The sequence below is a fragment of the Taeniopygia guttata genome, chromosome 18 (assembly GCF_048771995.1).
Source record: "Taeniopygia guttata chromosome 18, bTaeGut7.mat, whole genome shotgun sequence".
In the NCBI taxonomy this organism is placed as follows: Eukaryota; Metazoa; Chordata; class Aves; order Passeriformes; family Estrildidae; genus Taeniopygia; species Taeniopygia guttata.
The window spans coordinates 11,142,798-11,160,395 of record NC_133043.1 but is presented as its reverse complement, the minus strand read 5'-3'; the positions used below and the strand labels follow the sequence as shown (position 1 = coordinate 11,160,395).

At 42.5% G+C, this 17,598-nt stretch overlaps 1 protein-coding gene across 2 annotated transcripts in view; it reads left to right on the top strand.

The window, feature by feature from the left end:
- COPRS (coordinator of PRMT5 and differentiation stimulator) overlaps positions 1-17,598 on the top strand; it is a 119,470-nt gene that overhangs the window by 41,644 nt on the left and 60,228 nt on the right. The window contains exons 8-9 of one of the 2 annotated variants that reach the window (XM_072936898.1): positions 9,558-9,703; positions 9,841-16,191. The exons of the other annotated variant lie outside the window; for it this stretch is intronic. Coding sequence (XP_072792999.1) covers positions 9,558-9,703; positions 9,841-9,897 — 203 coding nt within the window. The 3' untranslated portion in view covers positions 9,898-16,191. Of the gene's footprint in view, positions 1-9,557; positions 9,704-9,840; positions 16,192-17,598 lie in introns of those variants that run through there. 2 annotated transcript variants of the gene reach the window in all.

The window sequence follows — 17,598 nt, the reverse complement described above, 5'->3', positions numbered from 1 at the left end:
GTGTGATTTTATTTCTCTGTTTGAATTGGATGAGAGTAACTCTCGGATTTCAGTGAAAATGCTTTTGTGCTGTGAATTCTTTGCGTGTATGTCAACATATGATTAATATGCTCTTGTTTACAACATTCCTACTTACAACATTATTTGCTATAATTGTCACATATTGCAAATACAAAAGAACCCTGTGGACTCAGTTGGAAGAAAATTATTTTAAAACATTTCTATTTACAGAAATATTTGTTTTGGACTAGGTCTATTTCAGACTTCTTCTATTTTCTGTCTGTGATAATGTGTGCATTTATTTTCCAGCAGAGCTCCTCCTCCATGTGCTGTTCCATTGCTCACTATGTCTGATTCACTAATAAACTATTTTTGATTCTTCTCCCCTGCCTGAATTTCAACTCTTGCTGAGTTGTTGCAGCTTTGCCCTCTCTCTGCAGCATGTGTTACTGAGCACTGATTCTGGCATGATTATTTTATTTTTCCTTTTTAATAGTTCACATTGTTCTGAATGGCAGAGCAGCTCTGAAGCTCGCTCTGTGACCATCCCTGTCCTGACAGGCACTGCTCCAAATTAGAGACTCTGGCATCCAAATGGGACAATTTCTATGCGTGATGTTGAAGGTTAAATTAGGAGCATCTGTTACTCCAGAAATGGGCTGCCCATATATAGTCTGAACTGATTAGCCAAAGGGGATTTAAGAACTTGTGGAATTGCCTGGGCATTGAAAGGCAAGGCAGGCAGCAGCGCTCATGTATGTGCACAGACGCACATACCTTTGCAAATATGTGAAATTAATCAGTCAGGTATTTTAGTTGTTTTTTTGGGTTTTGGTTTTTTTTTTTTTTTTTTTGCCTATTATCTATACAGGGAGAAGTGAGCTGCGAAAAAGTAACTATTGGCTTTTGCACTATTTTTTAATAATTATCTGCTGTTTCAAAGAGATTTCTGTATGACAGCCTTAAGGGCTTTACAGCAATGTGGATTTGATTCTCAGAACAGTGTTGGGAGACCTGTTACCCAGGCTGAGCTGCTTCAGACCTTACATTCTGGCACCAGAGCCCAGGAGCACAACTCAAGCACTGTCCCAGAACCCAGACCCTGGCTGTCGACTTTGCATAGTCTGTACAGGACCTTGGCCTTTTAAAACTTCCTCTTCAGCTTAAGGTGCTGCTGTTAGATTTGAACTTCTTACTTTGGGAAAAGGGGAGCTTGCATTTCTTTGCAGGGATTTCTGATGTGAATGAGAGCTCAGATGAGATGCAGAAGACTCAGCACTGCTCACAGCAGTTCCAAGTGTGTTAAAAACTGTGCAAAGAGAGGAAAATTTGCTGCCACTCTGTAGAAGTTTCTTTGGCAGTTCTGGAAAAATCTTTCCTCTTCCTGAGCAGTACCTCAAGTGCATTCTCCCAGGGTAGAAGTGCAAAGATGGAAATTCTTGTTTAAATTTCTCACATTTCTTACGAGTACCTTGTCCCTGATATGTGGTATTTCATGCCCTTATGTGGAATCTGCTTGTCAGTGATGCTGACGGATGCAGGATAAAGTGCACTTTCCTTTGGCTGTGCCAAGTGGATATGCAGCAGCAGGCTAAGCTAGAGAAGCCAACAGCAGATTCTGTGCAGAGCCAGGATTGTTGGAGAGAGTTTTTATTTCTTAGAATTACCAATTTAAAGGACACGTGTGCAGCTGCCTTGATGTGCTGGTAGGGCTGTGGTAGTGGCCAGGCAATTTGGTGTAAGGTGGATGTGCTGAGCCTGCTCCTCCTGTCCACTTGGGGTTTTCAAATCTTGGGTGATTGTTTAAATCATCTCTATTGTAAATTGAACTGGGAATTTTTAGTTTCCGAGCTCAGTGTCTCTGCACTCAGCTCTGACATCAGGGCCCACAGGTTTTCGCTGCAGCTGCTAATCCTTGCTACTGAATAACGGGTGACTTTACGTAGCAAATATGTTACAAGATCTGAGGTCAGTGGATGGGAATGAAGAGCCAGAAAAGGTTTGTCACGTCTCAGTACTTTCCATAACAAGCTAAGTAGCCAGAGCCATATTTGAGCACCCATTACAGATCAGGTACAGATCAGCATTTGGTTTTGCTGTGAGAGTTTGCTGCTGCTGATGCTGAAGTTCACAGTATAATATTTCCAGGGAGTACACAGACATGGAAATTAGGCCAGTAGATGCTGCTGTTCCATTTCTAGATCTAAATAATTAGTAGGTGTTAATTTACTTCTGCAATTGTCTTGAACTGGATGCAAACACAGGCACATACAGCAGATCACCTCAGTTGGGTTATTTCTTCCCTTGAAACAATAATTTTCCTGTTTACAGCCTGAAGATTGCAGATAGAAGGATTCATCCAGTGTTGAATTTCTAGGCCATATTCAGTCTTTATCTTATTTTGAAGTGCTATGGAAAAAATAATCCATGTTTCTGTGAGCCGGTTTTCATGTACACAGTTGCAAATGCTGGATGCCAGGAATGTGAAGGATCCAAACCTACAGTAAATAACTAAGTCACTCTTGAAATGTTGTCTCATGTTTGAGATTTTGATTTTTCTTCAGTGAGGCTGCAAAAAGTAATGGCTGGGTAGCAACACAAAAGTTGATCTATATATTCTCTCTCCAGCTATTCCTCATCCTCAATGTCTAGAAAATAGCAGATCCCAAAGTCTACTGTGTAACAAGAACTTTCCAGCTGTGAAGCAGTCCATTTTAACAAGCAGATAATTGGACTAGGAAGTAGTAAGAAAGGCTAGATTCTAAAACCTAATTAATCACTGATAGTGGCTACATGAGAATTCATCAGATGCTTCTGGCAACTGCTGATGATTCTATATGCTTATGCAAAATTGCTAATATTGATGATAGAGATATTTGAGGTAGCTGCCTTTATGCTTCCTTGGTTGCAAGCTCTGACTGTATTTAGAAACCTGCCTGCTTCCTTACTTAGTCCTTTTAGTTGTACAAAACACTCGTGTGCTTCCATGGGCTGACAATTCCAGTGATTTAATGGATGGACAAACGGTGGTTCTGACAGAACCACCAACCTGTTGCAGGTTATCCCTGTCCTAATGCTGTTGGGGAAACTAAGGCACATCCAGGCCCTCCTTACAGCCGTCACCTCACTCTAAACAGTTCTCTGCCAAGGGTTTAGGGTAAAAGGCTCTGAAGGATGTGTGCTAGGAGTTTTAAATGCAATAATTAAACCCTGTTGGCATGATGGTGAGATCAGGGATTGAGGGAGATCAGGGCTACTGCAGCAATGAAGGTCTGTATGGCTTACTCATTGTGTTCTGAAAAGACACCAGTTTTACTCCAGCATGAGGCAAAGAGATTCCAGGAGCTGAGTCAGAAGTCTGTCAGGTGGCCTTGTCATGGCAGGGTTGGTCAGAGGTCAGAGCCAGTGGTGACAGGTGTTGTGATAATTTCCAAAGGATGCTCTGCAACTGCATCTTCAGAGCTGACATCCACAGTCATGACCTGCTGTTTTCAGGCAGAACAGGTGGTCCTGTGGCTCTCTGACTGAACAGAACAACCTTGAAATTCTGCAATGAATGAAAAGATTGTGTGTCAGAGACTTGGTCACTGCTCTCTGCTATTCCTTTGGAGAAAAAGCACATTTCTGAAATGGATTTCCGCTTGGTCCATTCCAACTCAAACCAATCACATCTAATTATCTGCCTGGGGCACAGGGTATCCGTCATACTCTGATAAATTCAACGAACATGCAAATTGTATCATCTTTTGTCATCAGTACCGTCTGTTCTTGGCATTCATGCTATGAGGCTAGACTGTAGATATGTTGATTAACAGATACGCTGATCAGTCATGAAAATTCATTTCCAAAATGAATTTGTATTTGGAATGAACATGGGGTTTTTTCCACCTCAGGCAAAGGGAGCCTGAATTCTTGATTATACATAATTATTTATACTCATATTTAGGCCATTTTACATACCCCCAAGGTGGTGTAAACTGGTGGGAGTTTAAATATGAGGTTAGATTTGAACTGTTTAAGCATTTCACTTGTTGGGTGCTTGGAGGAGGGGGAGGCAGAATGGGAGTTTAATTGTCTCTATGTATGAGATGTCCTCTGCTGTTTTATTTTCACTTTGGAGGTCTGGATTTATCTTAATCAGAAGCAGCCCAATTGGTGCCTTAAAGTTTTTTTTAGAGTGTGCAATTTTCAGCAGTTGTGGTTAAGGAACACATTTTGAGGAGTGCCCGCTCTCCCCATTTTGAACTGAATGGGAACCCTGTTATTTTCCAAAAAGCAGATTATGGCCTGTGCTTGAAATCCCAGTATGAGACTGCTTTGTGTCTCAGCTTGTGTTGCTGGGAATATCCCTGTTCCATTTTTATTTCAGTATATTGTGGGGAGGCACCTTTCCATTCTCCAGTTGTACTGTCATATGAAAGGTTAAGGGGTCTTTTTGCTATGGGCTTTCAAAAGTTCTTGCAACACCAGTCACTTGGCATTCAAAGGATATTTTTACAATGTTTAGACATGCCAGATGTAGCTTGTGTCAGCCAAAATTGTTGCCTGGTGTTTTCACAACAAAATGGGCTGCCCAAAGTTCAGTGTCTGTCATTGAAATACCTTGAGACTCCTCAGAGGTCAGCATTCTATTAAGTCTCAGTTTGTCCATGTAAATCCAGATAGGTCTTGGTTTCCCTTTGCTAAAGCTAGGCTTATACTCTGACTTTTTCTCCGCTTGTGAAATTTACCAAGAACAGTGTTTGAAACTGCATCTTGAAAAAAAACCCTAATGAAAGTCCCCAAGTGGTTGTTTTTTCTACCTTGTCCAAATTTGAAGGATTTTATGTCCTGTGTGAGAAATCTCTTTCCTAACACATCTAGGAACTTCCCTTTCCAGAAAATCCTCTTGGAGAATTCTTGAATCCATTTCCAACTGTCAGTCACTTTGAGGAGGGACCAGACTTTCCCTGCAATCTGTAAGTGCATTTATTATAGAGGCCAGTGTTTAAGGACATGTTGGCAACCTGGGAACATGCTAAGGCCCCAGACTTGACAGCAAGCTCACTACAGGTGGACCCAGCTGCTCTCTCTGTGTTTAACTCTTTGCCTGGATTACACTACCTCGTGGTCAGGCTGGTCAGTCACTGGCTGTGCACCTGATTCCCAAAGCATTCCAGCTCCAGCCCTGCAGCTGTTGGGGAGCAGTGAAACCTGTTTGGGCTCTGTAGAGGAAGAAGGATCTGGCTGCGTGGTATATACTGGTGATAAGGACCTATTCTCCAATATTCCGTATTATTCTTTCCTTTTTGAACAGATTAGTGTTCATTTGATCTTCCTTTGGGTGTGTGTTGTCCTCTTTTAATTGCAGTTTTTTGAGTATTCATACCCCTTTGCTTAGCTCCTGAGTTATCCTAATAAGTTCCTGATGTGTGCTAAGATAATGAAGATGATTAATGAAATTGTTACACTCCCAGATTCTTGTTCTAACTCGCTGTCTTTAAGTGGTTTCAAACTTGGATTTGTCTGCAGTGTTACCTGCAGCACACCCCAGCTGTAGCCACAGAAGCAGGAAAGTGGGAACTTTTCTGCTTTGCTGTCTTCAGAGATTGTCATGTAAGAAACCCACTGGAAAGGCAACCAGTGAACAGTCAGGAGTTTTACTGAATCCCACAGGGTGGTCACACAGGTACCAGCAGCTCACTTTCACATTTGGCAGAAGGCATGTTCCTTCTCTGCCAGGCTGCAATTATCCCACATGCCATAAAACAGGACTGGCAAAGGTGGTGAAGGATCCCAGCTCCACACAGTGGTTCCACAGGAGCGACCGGATCTCATAATCTTGGTTGTACTGCTTGTTTTCCTAAGCACTTTTACTCTTCCTCCCAGACTAAAATACAGCAGTTAAGTTCATTAAAAGCACTTTAAGTTATAAACAGTCACCGTTTTTCATTTCCTATGCAAACAGCACTGATCTGATAAGTGTGTTTCCTTTCTCAGAGCCGTGAATATTTCTTTGTAGAAGAAAGTTTGCTCTGATAAAAGCTGGTTTAGTAAAGTCTCAGTGTGTGATTCTTTTCCCTCTGACAAGTATTTTGTTTCTCACTGATGTTTTCTTTTCTAAAGACCTGCCCTGTACAGGGAGTTTCAGATGTGGAAAGAAAAACTCTCTTCACAATGCCTTATGGAGGCATTTGATATAATACCCACTACGTGCCTTGAAAAGCAATGAATAGTACTGTTACATTGGCCAGATAATACATACTAAGAAACACGTCCAGTTTACTTCAAGAAGCTTTGTTGAAAAAGGAATGTCAGTGTAAAGCAGATTTATCTTTTTCTGTAAATTTGCATGGATTGCAATGAGGTTTTAAAATACTGCCTGTGTTAGAGATGGTTTTGGTTTCTTCTTGGGATCCTTATTCAGGATCTGAAACAGAGTGGAATGGTAGAGCTGGGAATCATCAGTTGCACTCCTGCCTTTCCTCTCTGAGCTGTTTTGCATTGTTTCAAGTTTGTGTGGATCCTTCCTTGAGAAAAGCAAAATACTCAGCAAAGAGGATGGGGCACACAGTGGCTGGGAATGGTTGTGCCCAACTGCTGACAGCCCTGGGAGCTTGTCCATGTATGTGGCTGTAACATGGAATATCCTGCATCCCTCTGCTCACCCAGTCTTGCGGCTTTACCTGCCTGGAGGCAGGTGCTGAGCCTTCTCCTTGCTTTGTCTCTTGGCTGATGCTTTGAGAAGAGCCCAAGTGCACTGGAAGAACAAATCCTAATGTCACAGTGTAAAGCTTGACATATTCCAGCCCCATACAAGCTTTTATTCTGTGCTGTTCAGTGACCCCACTTGTTATCTGCTTTGTAACAGACCTGGAGAAGAGTCCAGGCACTCACACTGAAGGAGATTTATGGCTCATGCAGTCTGTAGCTCCCAACTGTGTAGAGATTAATTTGCCAGCAAGGATGTGCAGTGTTGCTGCTTCATCCAGAGCTGATCTGGGGCCAAGCAGACCCCTAGAAACACCTGGTATATGAATGATAAAAAATTATTACTTTCTTAAACAAGAGCAGAAATAACCTTGTCTGGAACAGAAAACATGCCCTGTAGAGCTAAATGCTACTTTTATTTTTAACTGTGGAATGTTTGGAGGGTCTGTTTGAAAATGAAATAACCTCATCATGGTTTATGGGCACATTTTACACACATGCATCATCTCTCTACAAACAAATCAGTTGTTATGATAAGGAGAGAATTTTACAGCTACAGCCAAGACATCTTTCAAGAAATAGCTCTGAAGAGAGGTACAAACTCTTGACAGTGATCTGAAATGTAGAAAACCTCTGTTCAGTTCCCTTCTATTCCACAGGTTTCTTCTGTGAGTTTTGGTGAGTTAATTTCTTGATGCCGCCCTTTAATATCTGTAAAATTGCTGTGAAAGTATTTTCCACCCTGCAGCACTATCATGAGGATCAGTGCACCCAGAGTGAATTGCAAGGCTTAGTAGGGCTTAGATGCTGTGGAAATGGGAGCCTGGCAAGTGCTCAGGGCCACAGGAGGAGCTCCCTGTGTGCGTGATGGGAATGTGGCTGCTTTGTCCTGTGAGGGAGCAGCAGTGGGGGCTCTCTCCCATCTGCACACGGGGAGTTCAGCCTCTGCTTCTGGGACGTGTTATTTCTCAACCACTGAGCCTGCACATTAAATCTACATGGAACAGGGCATCCTCTTGCCTAATTGCAAAACTCTGCTTGAAAATCAATCAAGACAGCAGGCTCCTAAATCATCCTGCTGATCTTCTTGCAACATCCTTTTTTTCCTGTTTCGTGTGGAAACTCACTGACACTCTTAAGAATTAATGCCAGCGATTTTTGAACTATTTAGTTATGTCAGGATTATCCATGTCTGTAAAACTAGCCTGCAATTCATTAGCTGGGTCAAGTATATTTAATGATTCTTTGTATCACTGATGACATCACATCCTAGCCTAATTACATGTGCTTTTCTTAATTTTGATTTTTTTTCCTTGCTAATATTGTGTCCAAAATAAGCTGTTGCTAGCTCACAGTATTATTGGCCAGATTCCCCTGAAAAACCTCCCATGCAGGCAGGGAGGACAAAAGGAGAAAGCTGTGTTATGAAAAAGGTGCAGGGTTGGCTGTTCAGGGCCTTTTCATACAGCTCATGTTTATGCTGAAGTACTGTGGGCAGAGAGAGATTCTGCTGATAAATCCAGGCTTTCACAGGTGTTCAGGTCCTTACCTCCCCTTGAGGATTTAACCACAGACTGTTGATGGTCTCCTTCAATGCCTACCCTGACAGGTTAAATTTCAGCAGTAACAACAGGCATCTCAGCACATGAAGAAATGTTCAATATCTATGGATTTTACTTTTGAAGTGAAAAAGCTGTTAGGCTTCTTGTAGAAATGTAAAGGTTTTTGTTTCTGTGGCCAGAGTATGTTCAGACAGTGAGAAGGGTCCCTGATTTTGAACTGATGGAGAGGTGTAAATGAAATCTGAATCTGAAAGATTTTTAGTAAAATTGCCTAATTTTGTCCTTCAGGGCTGGATGGGGGGGGGGCTCCATCTGATGAGGTTAATGACTTCATCTAGTAAAGAGGATTGGTTTGTAAGCAGAGCAGGAGCCTCAGTAAATCTTGTTTGGTGAATTGTGCTATGTCTCTTCAAATGCCTCTGCACAAACCCATTAATTTTTCAGCCATATAGTCTTTTTTTTTTTTTTTTGCCCCAGAATCGAATAATGTATTTATTAGTTAACAGCTTGGGGATTGAGGAGACCAAGACCCATTTTCAGAGGAGGTGCTTCAGGCCAGATTTGCCAGGACCCACTCTCTGTGCCTGCCATTTGCTGTTGGTTGGATATGACCCAGTGAAATGACTTATGGACATGAATCATTAGACATTGACTTTTTAAAAGTACAGCTTAGAGTGTTTGGACCTTAGGAACATAATTGTTATTGTCTTTTACTGAGATGGGTGTTTCTAAGAACTCGGGTGAGTCACTTTCAGAGATGTGCCAGCACTGTGGCTGTGTGGGATACACCTTTCTGAGCACATTCAGAATGCTCAGGTTGACCGTGACCCTGCTTGGCTGGCCAAGGGCAAATGCTAAATGTGTTTTTGTTGGGTTTGAGCATGAGTAGTCTCTAGTGAGTTATCTGCCTCTCATCTCTCTAGACACTGGATATGCAATAAAATGAAGAAATACATCCAGTCCTGGGCAAATGAGAGCTCGGGCATGCAGAGGAGGAGGGAGGTGCTTGAAGTTAATGGAAAGGCTTTTACAGTTATGGGACAGTTGTAGCTGGGAATGATACATAATAATGATGCCTGTTTATGCCCACATTTGCTGTTTTTTAGGTAGTAAGGACTTGTTGCTATCCTTCCATGGTACTTTTCTGAATACAATGCTGAAAAATCTGAATTTGTAGCACTTTTTTTTTCCCAGTTACATCAAGAAATGACTTGTGTAATTTCTTGTTCTGGTAAATAATAAATAATCTTGCTTTTGTGAGTTTGGTTTCCAGCCAGGTAGAAATGGGCTTCTCTTCCCTTACAGGCAATCCTGCATTTGCCATTCTCCTGCAAAGGCTTGGATCACCGGTGCTCTGCTGTGTGCTTTTAGGAAGAGCCTCCCCTTCCTGGCTGTGGCAAAGTCTTCCAGGCAGGAGGGTCTGGCTGGCCTTTCTCTGCATCCAACTGTATGTAAGTGCAGAGAACTGATCCAAAACATCTTGAAGTCAGCCTTTCCCCTGCTCTTACTAATGTTTAAATTGTTCTGTCTGAATGCTGAAAATATGTTTTAGGTCTGCTTAGGCTTTGCTTTCTTTCCCCTGTGGCAGACAGCTCCAGCTCAGACTTACTGCGGGGCAAGATTCAACAGTCTTAGAGATTCCTGACCCTGTGTCCAAGGCCAGGAAACTATAGTTGAGCCAAAACCATTGGCACCACTGCTTAGAGGTAATAAATACATTCATTCTTGTAATACATTTTTATTGGCATGAGCAAGGCTTAATACATACCACCTTGTTTTTTTCTGTGCCTGAACAAGGAAAATTGTGCAAGTTGGACTTAGGAGTGATTAAGAGACCTAAGCAGGTTGGACTGATAAGATCACAGATTTTATGACACTTTGCCATTCTATCATCTTCTTTGAGCTCCTGTGTAGCACAGATTGTAGAGCTTCATCCTTTATTCTTCTTAAGCCAATGCATTTTGTTAGAGTGAGATTTTTCTCTAGAGGCTAATGGTCATTACTCTCTGGATTTGAGTTCTCATGGGCATGTTGCAGAATCACAAGCAGCTGGCTCAGAGCTTCTAAGGCAACTTCTGTTCCTGGTTCCAGATCTGACATTCCTGACACTTCTGTAAAATACACACAGAATTAAAGAAATTTTAAAAACCCATGAATTGTCCTGCAGCCAGTCCCTTGGGATGCACTCCTTGCACATGGATTGCCTCCTTCCGAGAGCACATCTCCAGCCCCATCTCCTCAGCCATCTCTCCCTCCACAATTCTCAAATGCTTACAGCTGCTTCCCTTTCTTGAGTTTGTCTGAGACGACATCCGGAAGGTTCTTCTGATGGGCTGATGCTTTGGAGCATTTGGGGTTTTTTCATCAGTTTCACAGCTGGCTGGGCACAGGCTGTGCCCAGCACCTGGCAGAGGCATCACTGCAGCCCCAGCTACCAAAACCTGCCCAAGCCAGCACTTGGCTGAGTTATTGGGGTGCTGATGCACAAACTGACTGTGGCTTGTTCATGAAATATTTGGGTCCTCAAGCATAAATTGCATGGGCATTGATGCATGGGCTGATTGGGTGCTCATGCATAAAACACATCCCTCAGTGATTTGGGTGCTCATGCATGGAGTGTTGGAGTGCTCAAGCATGACCTGGGAGGACATTCAAGCATACACTGATTAGGCACTTGTGTACCACTAGCTGGGTGCTCATGCATGTAGCAGCCAGGCAGCCATGCACAAATCAATCATGTGCTTATCATTAATTAATTGTTACCTTATGAACAAATTAATTGGCTGCTTGTGCACAGACTGATTGGGCACTTGTGTATGTACTAATTGGACACTCCTGCATTAATTGGGTGCTCATGCATGAACTGCTGGATCATTCCTGCATAAATTTTCTGGGTGGTATGCATGGGTGAATTTTGCAGTCATGTTATTTATTATTATTTATTATTTACCAGAACAAGTGGCCCAATGGGGTCCTCACGTGTATTGTTTTGGCACTTGTACATTAACTAATTGGGTGCTCTTGTGCAAATATCATAAACCCTGCAATTTATGCCCGATACTCCCATTCCTGTGCCTTCCAAAACCTTTAGCACTTTGGGTGGTTTGGAATAGAGTTTGAATTGTGCAATCTAGGCCTAGAGCTGAGTTGGGACAGTAATTAGAAACAGATGGCACAAAAGAAGAGCTGTCTCTCTTGCAGACATTTATGACCATCATTTATGTGTTCTATGCCATCCTGGAACGTCCTCCCAGCTCACTTAGGTGCTGTTCCTGTCCTTGCTCTTTGTACACACCAGATTCCCTTTGTTCCAGATCACTCCGCTGTTCTCCCCAAGCCTCTTTGTTTCCTTCATAGCCTGTAGTTTAAGAGCTCATGTTCATTGCTTTCTTTATGGAGAGCAGCTTTAAGCTAAACCGTGCCTTTTGTGTCCTTGGGTCTTTCTCAGGTGGTGTGTGTGGGTGCGCCTCTGTGCTGGCTGAAAATTGCTTCTTTTAATCCTGAGACTGATGTTCAGGTACTTACCCAGTAAGGCCTTGTTTCCTGAAGAAATACTGATTGTATTACAAAGGGAATGAGCACCTTGAGATGAAACAAACCTTTTTTAGCATGAAATGTCTGTCAACAAACAAAATTGGTGGTTGAGTGGATGATTTCCTTAAGATGTCTTCATGATCTACCTTAAGACTACCACCACAGCTAAGAAGAAACTGAAATACTGCTTGCAGTACAAATTGTTGTGGTAAATGTGTACCAAATATATCATGTAAGTACATATGTGAAACACATGCCTATGGATCAGGCTGCCATCACCAGATGTCCCTATTCCATATACACCCGTCACTCTGTCCTTTGGTGTTGCTGTAGGGTGGGATGTTCTTCTGGAAGAGCCAGTGAGCAGCAAAAGAGTTGCTGTTGCCTCAATTTCTCTAAGTAGATTCAGTACTTGTGATAGAGAGATCCAGGTAACACGCAGTTTTGTTTGAGGATTTTTTGCAGGCTCTTCGTGATAATTTCTCTTTGAAGACTAAGAGTTGTAGTGTAACCAAAATCAAGATATACTTAAAAAAAACCCCAACTAACCCCCCCTTCCCCACCCCTGCAGATGTGATGGCACCACTTTCTTGTCTAAAGAGAAACAGATCTCTGGATGAGCTGCAAGGGGCAGCTGGTTTATCCGGTTACTCATCCAGGCGAGGGGTGTGAACATGCAGGTTGGTTCCCTGCACCACCACAAAACTCTATTTCTGGTGCTGGATACAAGCTTTTTTTTCTGATTTCTAGGAACTATAATTCAGAATTTGTAACTATACATATCTGCAATTCCTGCTGAAGTCAGTAGGTAGGTTTTTGTGTAGAAAATGTTGAAGAAATCAGCTCTGTGGGTGGCATTCATCCAACTTCATGTTTTATTGGTCTTAAACAAGCAGCACTACCCTGTTGGTCACTATTGCATATTTCCAAGAGGCTGATATTGTGGTTTTGTGGTTTCAGGCAGGAGTCTGATTGGAAATAAGGCACAAATAAGATACAACAGCTGTCTACAGCCTCTTCTTCTGTGCTCATGGGGTGCAATTTTAGCAGTCCAGACCTACAGTGCAGCAACATAAACAAGGAAGTAATAGACCAGCTCCACTCAGTACTTTCCACTCTAGAAACACAAAGGCTGGTGTTTGAAACTGGATGGCAACTGGAACATAACTCTGTTCAGCAACTGGCAGAGCCCTGGCACTGTCCCTGGAGCCCAGTTTGGCTTTCTGGGGCTACTGGGGGCTCCAGACCCTGCTGGCTGAGAGGGGCAAACTGCAAGGAGATCCTGGCTGCCGTGGTTAGCACAAGGTGGACCCTCTGCTGCGCTGTGTCAGATATGTTCCCCTCTCTTTGCTTCCTCACTCTTGCCAGCTACTTTGGGAAAACCAGTGTCTGTGTGGACCTGACTGCTTTTAGCAGCAGCACATTCTTCTACCAGATTCAATGGACAGATAACCACAGCCTCTTCATCTGTGGGATTATCCTTGGAAAAATCAAAAAACTCTGATGGTCCCCAAGGCAGAGCCTTGTTATTGTTCATCTTTGGGATGGATGCTGCACTGCACATGACTCATGTGAACAATGAAGCCACTGAAGTACCCCGAGTAAAGATGTGTTAAAGCATTTTTTTCCCCCTCCCTGGAATTTTTTGGGTCTTTCCAGGCTTTTGCAGTGATTCATTGTTAAACTTCTGGCAAGCATATTGTCTTCCTGAGTTTATGCAGGTATAAAACAAATGTGCAGAGACCTATTTATCTGATGAACAAACTCCCCCTGGAGCAGAATTTTGGCTTCTGTTTCTGGCTCTGCCATTGATCACTGCAACACATTAATGGACCGGACCTCAGTTAACATATTGATAAATGGGAGATAAAAATATTAATTTCCTAGCAGGTGTATTGGGAATTAATAACTAGTTTTAAAGCACTCTTAGAATAGTCAGTATGAGATAGGTTACCCAGGGAAGTGGTGTGATCCATGCTGGTCCTCTGATGCATTTCCCAAATCTGGTCTGGGTTCTGTACTGGGGAAAGGGCTGTTGGAGCTACAGTTTGCAGGTGGCAGATGGCTTCACTCTGTCTCTTGCATTAAGTGCTGCCTGCTTCTCCTGCAGTCATTTATTGTATATTGGGGCAAAATCCGTCCCAGACAGCTCTGAGCTCAACTGGGGCCCCTAGTTGCTACCCCAGTACAAATGGTCCCCCACACTGCATCTGTGTGCTCTGCAGGGCTGGAGTCTGTGTCAGCCAAGTTGCTGCCAGCTAATCAGACAGGGAGCTAGTAAGAAATCCAGGGTTGTTTCCATCTGGTAAACAAAAAACATGAAGCAGCCCTTCCTACAGTTTGTTGCTCCCTGTTCAGATAATTCATTTCCACACTATTAAAATGCGAATGTAATCCCCACCCGTTAAACTAATTAATGTTAAACTCTTTCTCCAATCACTGTGTAGTCTAAATGAGAGCTGGGACTGACTAAGCCAAGGATGGAAATTAAAACATTACCTAGCGCTCCACTCAGTGCTGCATTCCTGAGGTGTTTTATCTGATCCTGTACAATTGCCACAGGCCTTTTGGGGCAGGATTCTGCTCCTCTCTGTGCTGAGCTGCCTGGGAGGAGCTGTCTGAGCAGAGGTGATGGCTTTCACCAGTGTTGGACTGGTGCAAGTGAGGAGAGAGTTGGGCCCAGTGCCTCCCTCCTGGTAGGAATGAACTGCTCCAGTTGGAGAGAAACCTTAATTGCTGCTGAATCAGTTAGGCCATCTTTAATCAAATCCTCCTCTCCCCAGCCTTGACATTTGATTTTTATCTTATTCTCTGTTAACAGTGTTTAGTTATATTAATGGCTTTCCTGGCATGAGCCAACATGGTTTTTGACCTATTTGGTTTTGGTAATTCTTTCTCTTACACGAGGAATAGTCCCATCATATTTGCAAATCAGAACCAGTTTTGCCCCAGGTCTGTGCAGTGAGAAGAACAAGTTACCCACACAGGCACCTGCCTGTGGTTTCTTCAGTGCTGGCCCTGCCATTGGGGGTGCCACCAAGCCTCTGCTGACTTACAGCAGTGTGAGCTCTGAAAGCCCTGTCCCAGGAACCTGCTGGCTGTTCCCAAGATGATGCCTCTGTACCAGAGAGAAACCAAAGGGCACAAATGATGGGAGGCTCCAGTTCCTTCTTCCCTGCTGAGCACTGGGACAGTGATCATCTTCATTTGGAGCAAAGTGTAAAGCTACAAGCCAGACCAGAACAAGTTATTACTCAGCACAAATGAGCCTATAATAATGTGTCCATCTGTGTTCATAGATAGGAATTTAACAAGAAGCTAAACCAGTTAAGATCACTGGAACTGTCCCTGGCTGCCTGAGGAGTGAGGATGATGCTGTGGGGGAGAAAACGCCCCTGGGATACTTGGACAAGAGTGAGAGAAAGCAACAGAAACCAGGAGTTAAAACAGACACTTTGTGCAGCTGATCCTACTGCAGGCAGGGTTGTTTTGTGCCATGTACTTTCTTGTGCTTTATTCAGTTTAATTTTAAACATCTCACTTGATGGGACTTCCATGGTTTCCCTTGGGAACTTGTTCCTAAGCCTGCCCTAAATTTTCCTTCATCCTTATCTTAGATCTCTCCTTTTTAAAGCACACTAATGAAGTGAAATACTCCTTTCCCTTTTCTCTGTGTTTTTTATGATATTAAAATATATTCCTCCACACCTGGGTTGGCAGGGAGGAATTTAAATTCATTCTGCAGCTATGCTGGAGCACTGAAGAAATGCTTAACTCCATGGGAAAGGGGTTTAATAAACCCCCTGCAACTGCAGCCAGTGGTAGACTCAGGGATTTTCTTTATGGGGCCCATCTTTCAGTGTTCCAGTGTACGCTGGGCCATCATAGAAGAACAGTAGGAAATTATGTATTCTCCAGGATTTTCGAGTATCCCAGGAGCATTTGGAGCAGAGGAGCTTCCTGCCAGGACTGCGTGTCACTAGAGCAGGGGCAGATAGGGTTTCATATCCAATCAGCACAGGGAACCTTCAGAAATGGAGCTTAGAAAACAGCCTGCCAGTGGGTATTAACCTCTTCTAATCAACACTGCTAGATGTTAAGTTAATTTTACTAAAACTGCTCAGAAAAGGGGAAGGTTTTTTTTATGGTCTTCTAGGCTACACAAAAAACAAACAAACAAACAAAAAAAAATCAAAAAAATCCAACCAAACACAAACCAGAGAACCAAAGAAAACAAACAAACAAAAACCAAACCAAAACAAACCAAACCCGCCCCCCCCAAAAAAAACCAAACCTGAAAAAGGAATCATGGCAATTGAGTGTAACCAGTATTTTTTTCTGAGAGTTATGTAAAAAGTAATAAGCAAGATGTTTTCTCTAGAAGTTTTTTGATCTTGTAATTTTATTTAATAAAAATGAACTTAATATTGTCCTGGTTATTTTGAACTAAAATATTGGAATGGGTAATTTTTCTGCATTGTGTTTTCTTCCACTCTTGAAATCTTCTTTACCAGTATCCATGGAAAAGTTATGCCTAATATTTCAGAATGGCCTGGCCATATTTCAAAAAAGAAGCCACATAATTTTTTTTTGTCCAGCTCTGATTTTAATAAAAATTAAAGTTGAGGTTCTTCCTCTTTTTCCATAGAGATAAAGAACCCAAGGGAATGTTGATTTGAAGTTTGAATTTATGCATTTTTCTTTGAAAATGTCTTGGAGTGGAAGGCAAAAAATGCAGGGAATAAAAAGAACAAAGGCTCACTGCAGAAACGAGCATGATGACAGTGCAGTGAGACAGTTTATGACTGAATTGTTCAAACAGCTGGAGATTGTATTACACTGTTTATCATGTTTAAATCCATGTCAAAATGACATATATTGTGGAAGTTTTTGTGTGAGATTGGGAACTAGGTATTATGTGGAAAAGTTAACCATATGTTAGTAATATTCTTCTGGGGACAAGAAATCTAGCTGAGACTAAAGTAAAGAGTGAGTTCACCCGAGAAGTCATGTCCTCCTGGGACAGGAGGATGGTGTGGGCTGCATGCAAAACACTTGGGTGGTTTGCAGAGCTCCATGAGTCTTATAATTAATTTTACTTTACCCCCCTCTACTTCTTATCTCTTTATAAATATCATTGTGTTTCAGGTGTTCTTCCTCTCTAATTGTCTAATGGGTGATGGAGGTGGGGGAGGATCGGTTCCTTTCCTTTGACATTTTCTCCCATCTGTGGGGGAGCAGGAGTGTACCTGAGGCTGCTGCCTGGCAGTCACATGTCTCCTTTCTGTTTTCCCTTACTCAGAGAGACTTATTCTTGTCATCACATTTTGCCTGTGAACACTCCCAAAATTTGCAAGTCAGCAGAAGGCTGGGGCATGGCAGCACTCCCTTGGCCTACTATACAGATTGAATTTCACCCACTAAATATGTTTCAAACAGCAAGAATTCAAGCAGCTCATAATTTCTATGGTCATTTATGCTAATGAAGTTTGACAGGCTGAATGTTAATGGAAAGTAAACAGGAGAGGGGGTGCTAACAAGGTCATAATGAAGCTCACATTTAAATTGAATTGAAACAAATACACAAATGCTCATGGGAAATAGTTCCTAGTTCTCCTCTAGGCTGTAGTGCAGCATGTGGTAGCAATGGGCAGTTTGTGAGTGGCAGAGTAAAGGAAAGCTATAGCTGTTCTGCAAGGACAAATTATATATAGCTAAATGAAGAAAACTGAGTCTAGAAAGGAGGGAAGCAGGATAGGATTTTTTTTACAGGAGCATATCAGTCACAGCAGCTCACTCTTGCCCTCTTGTT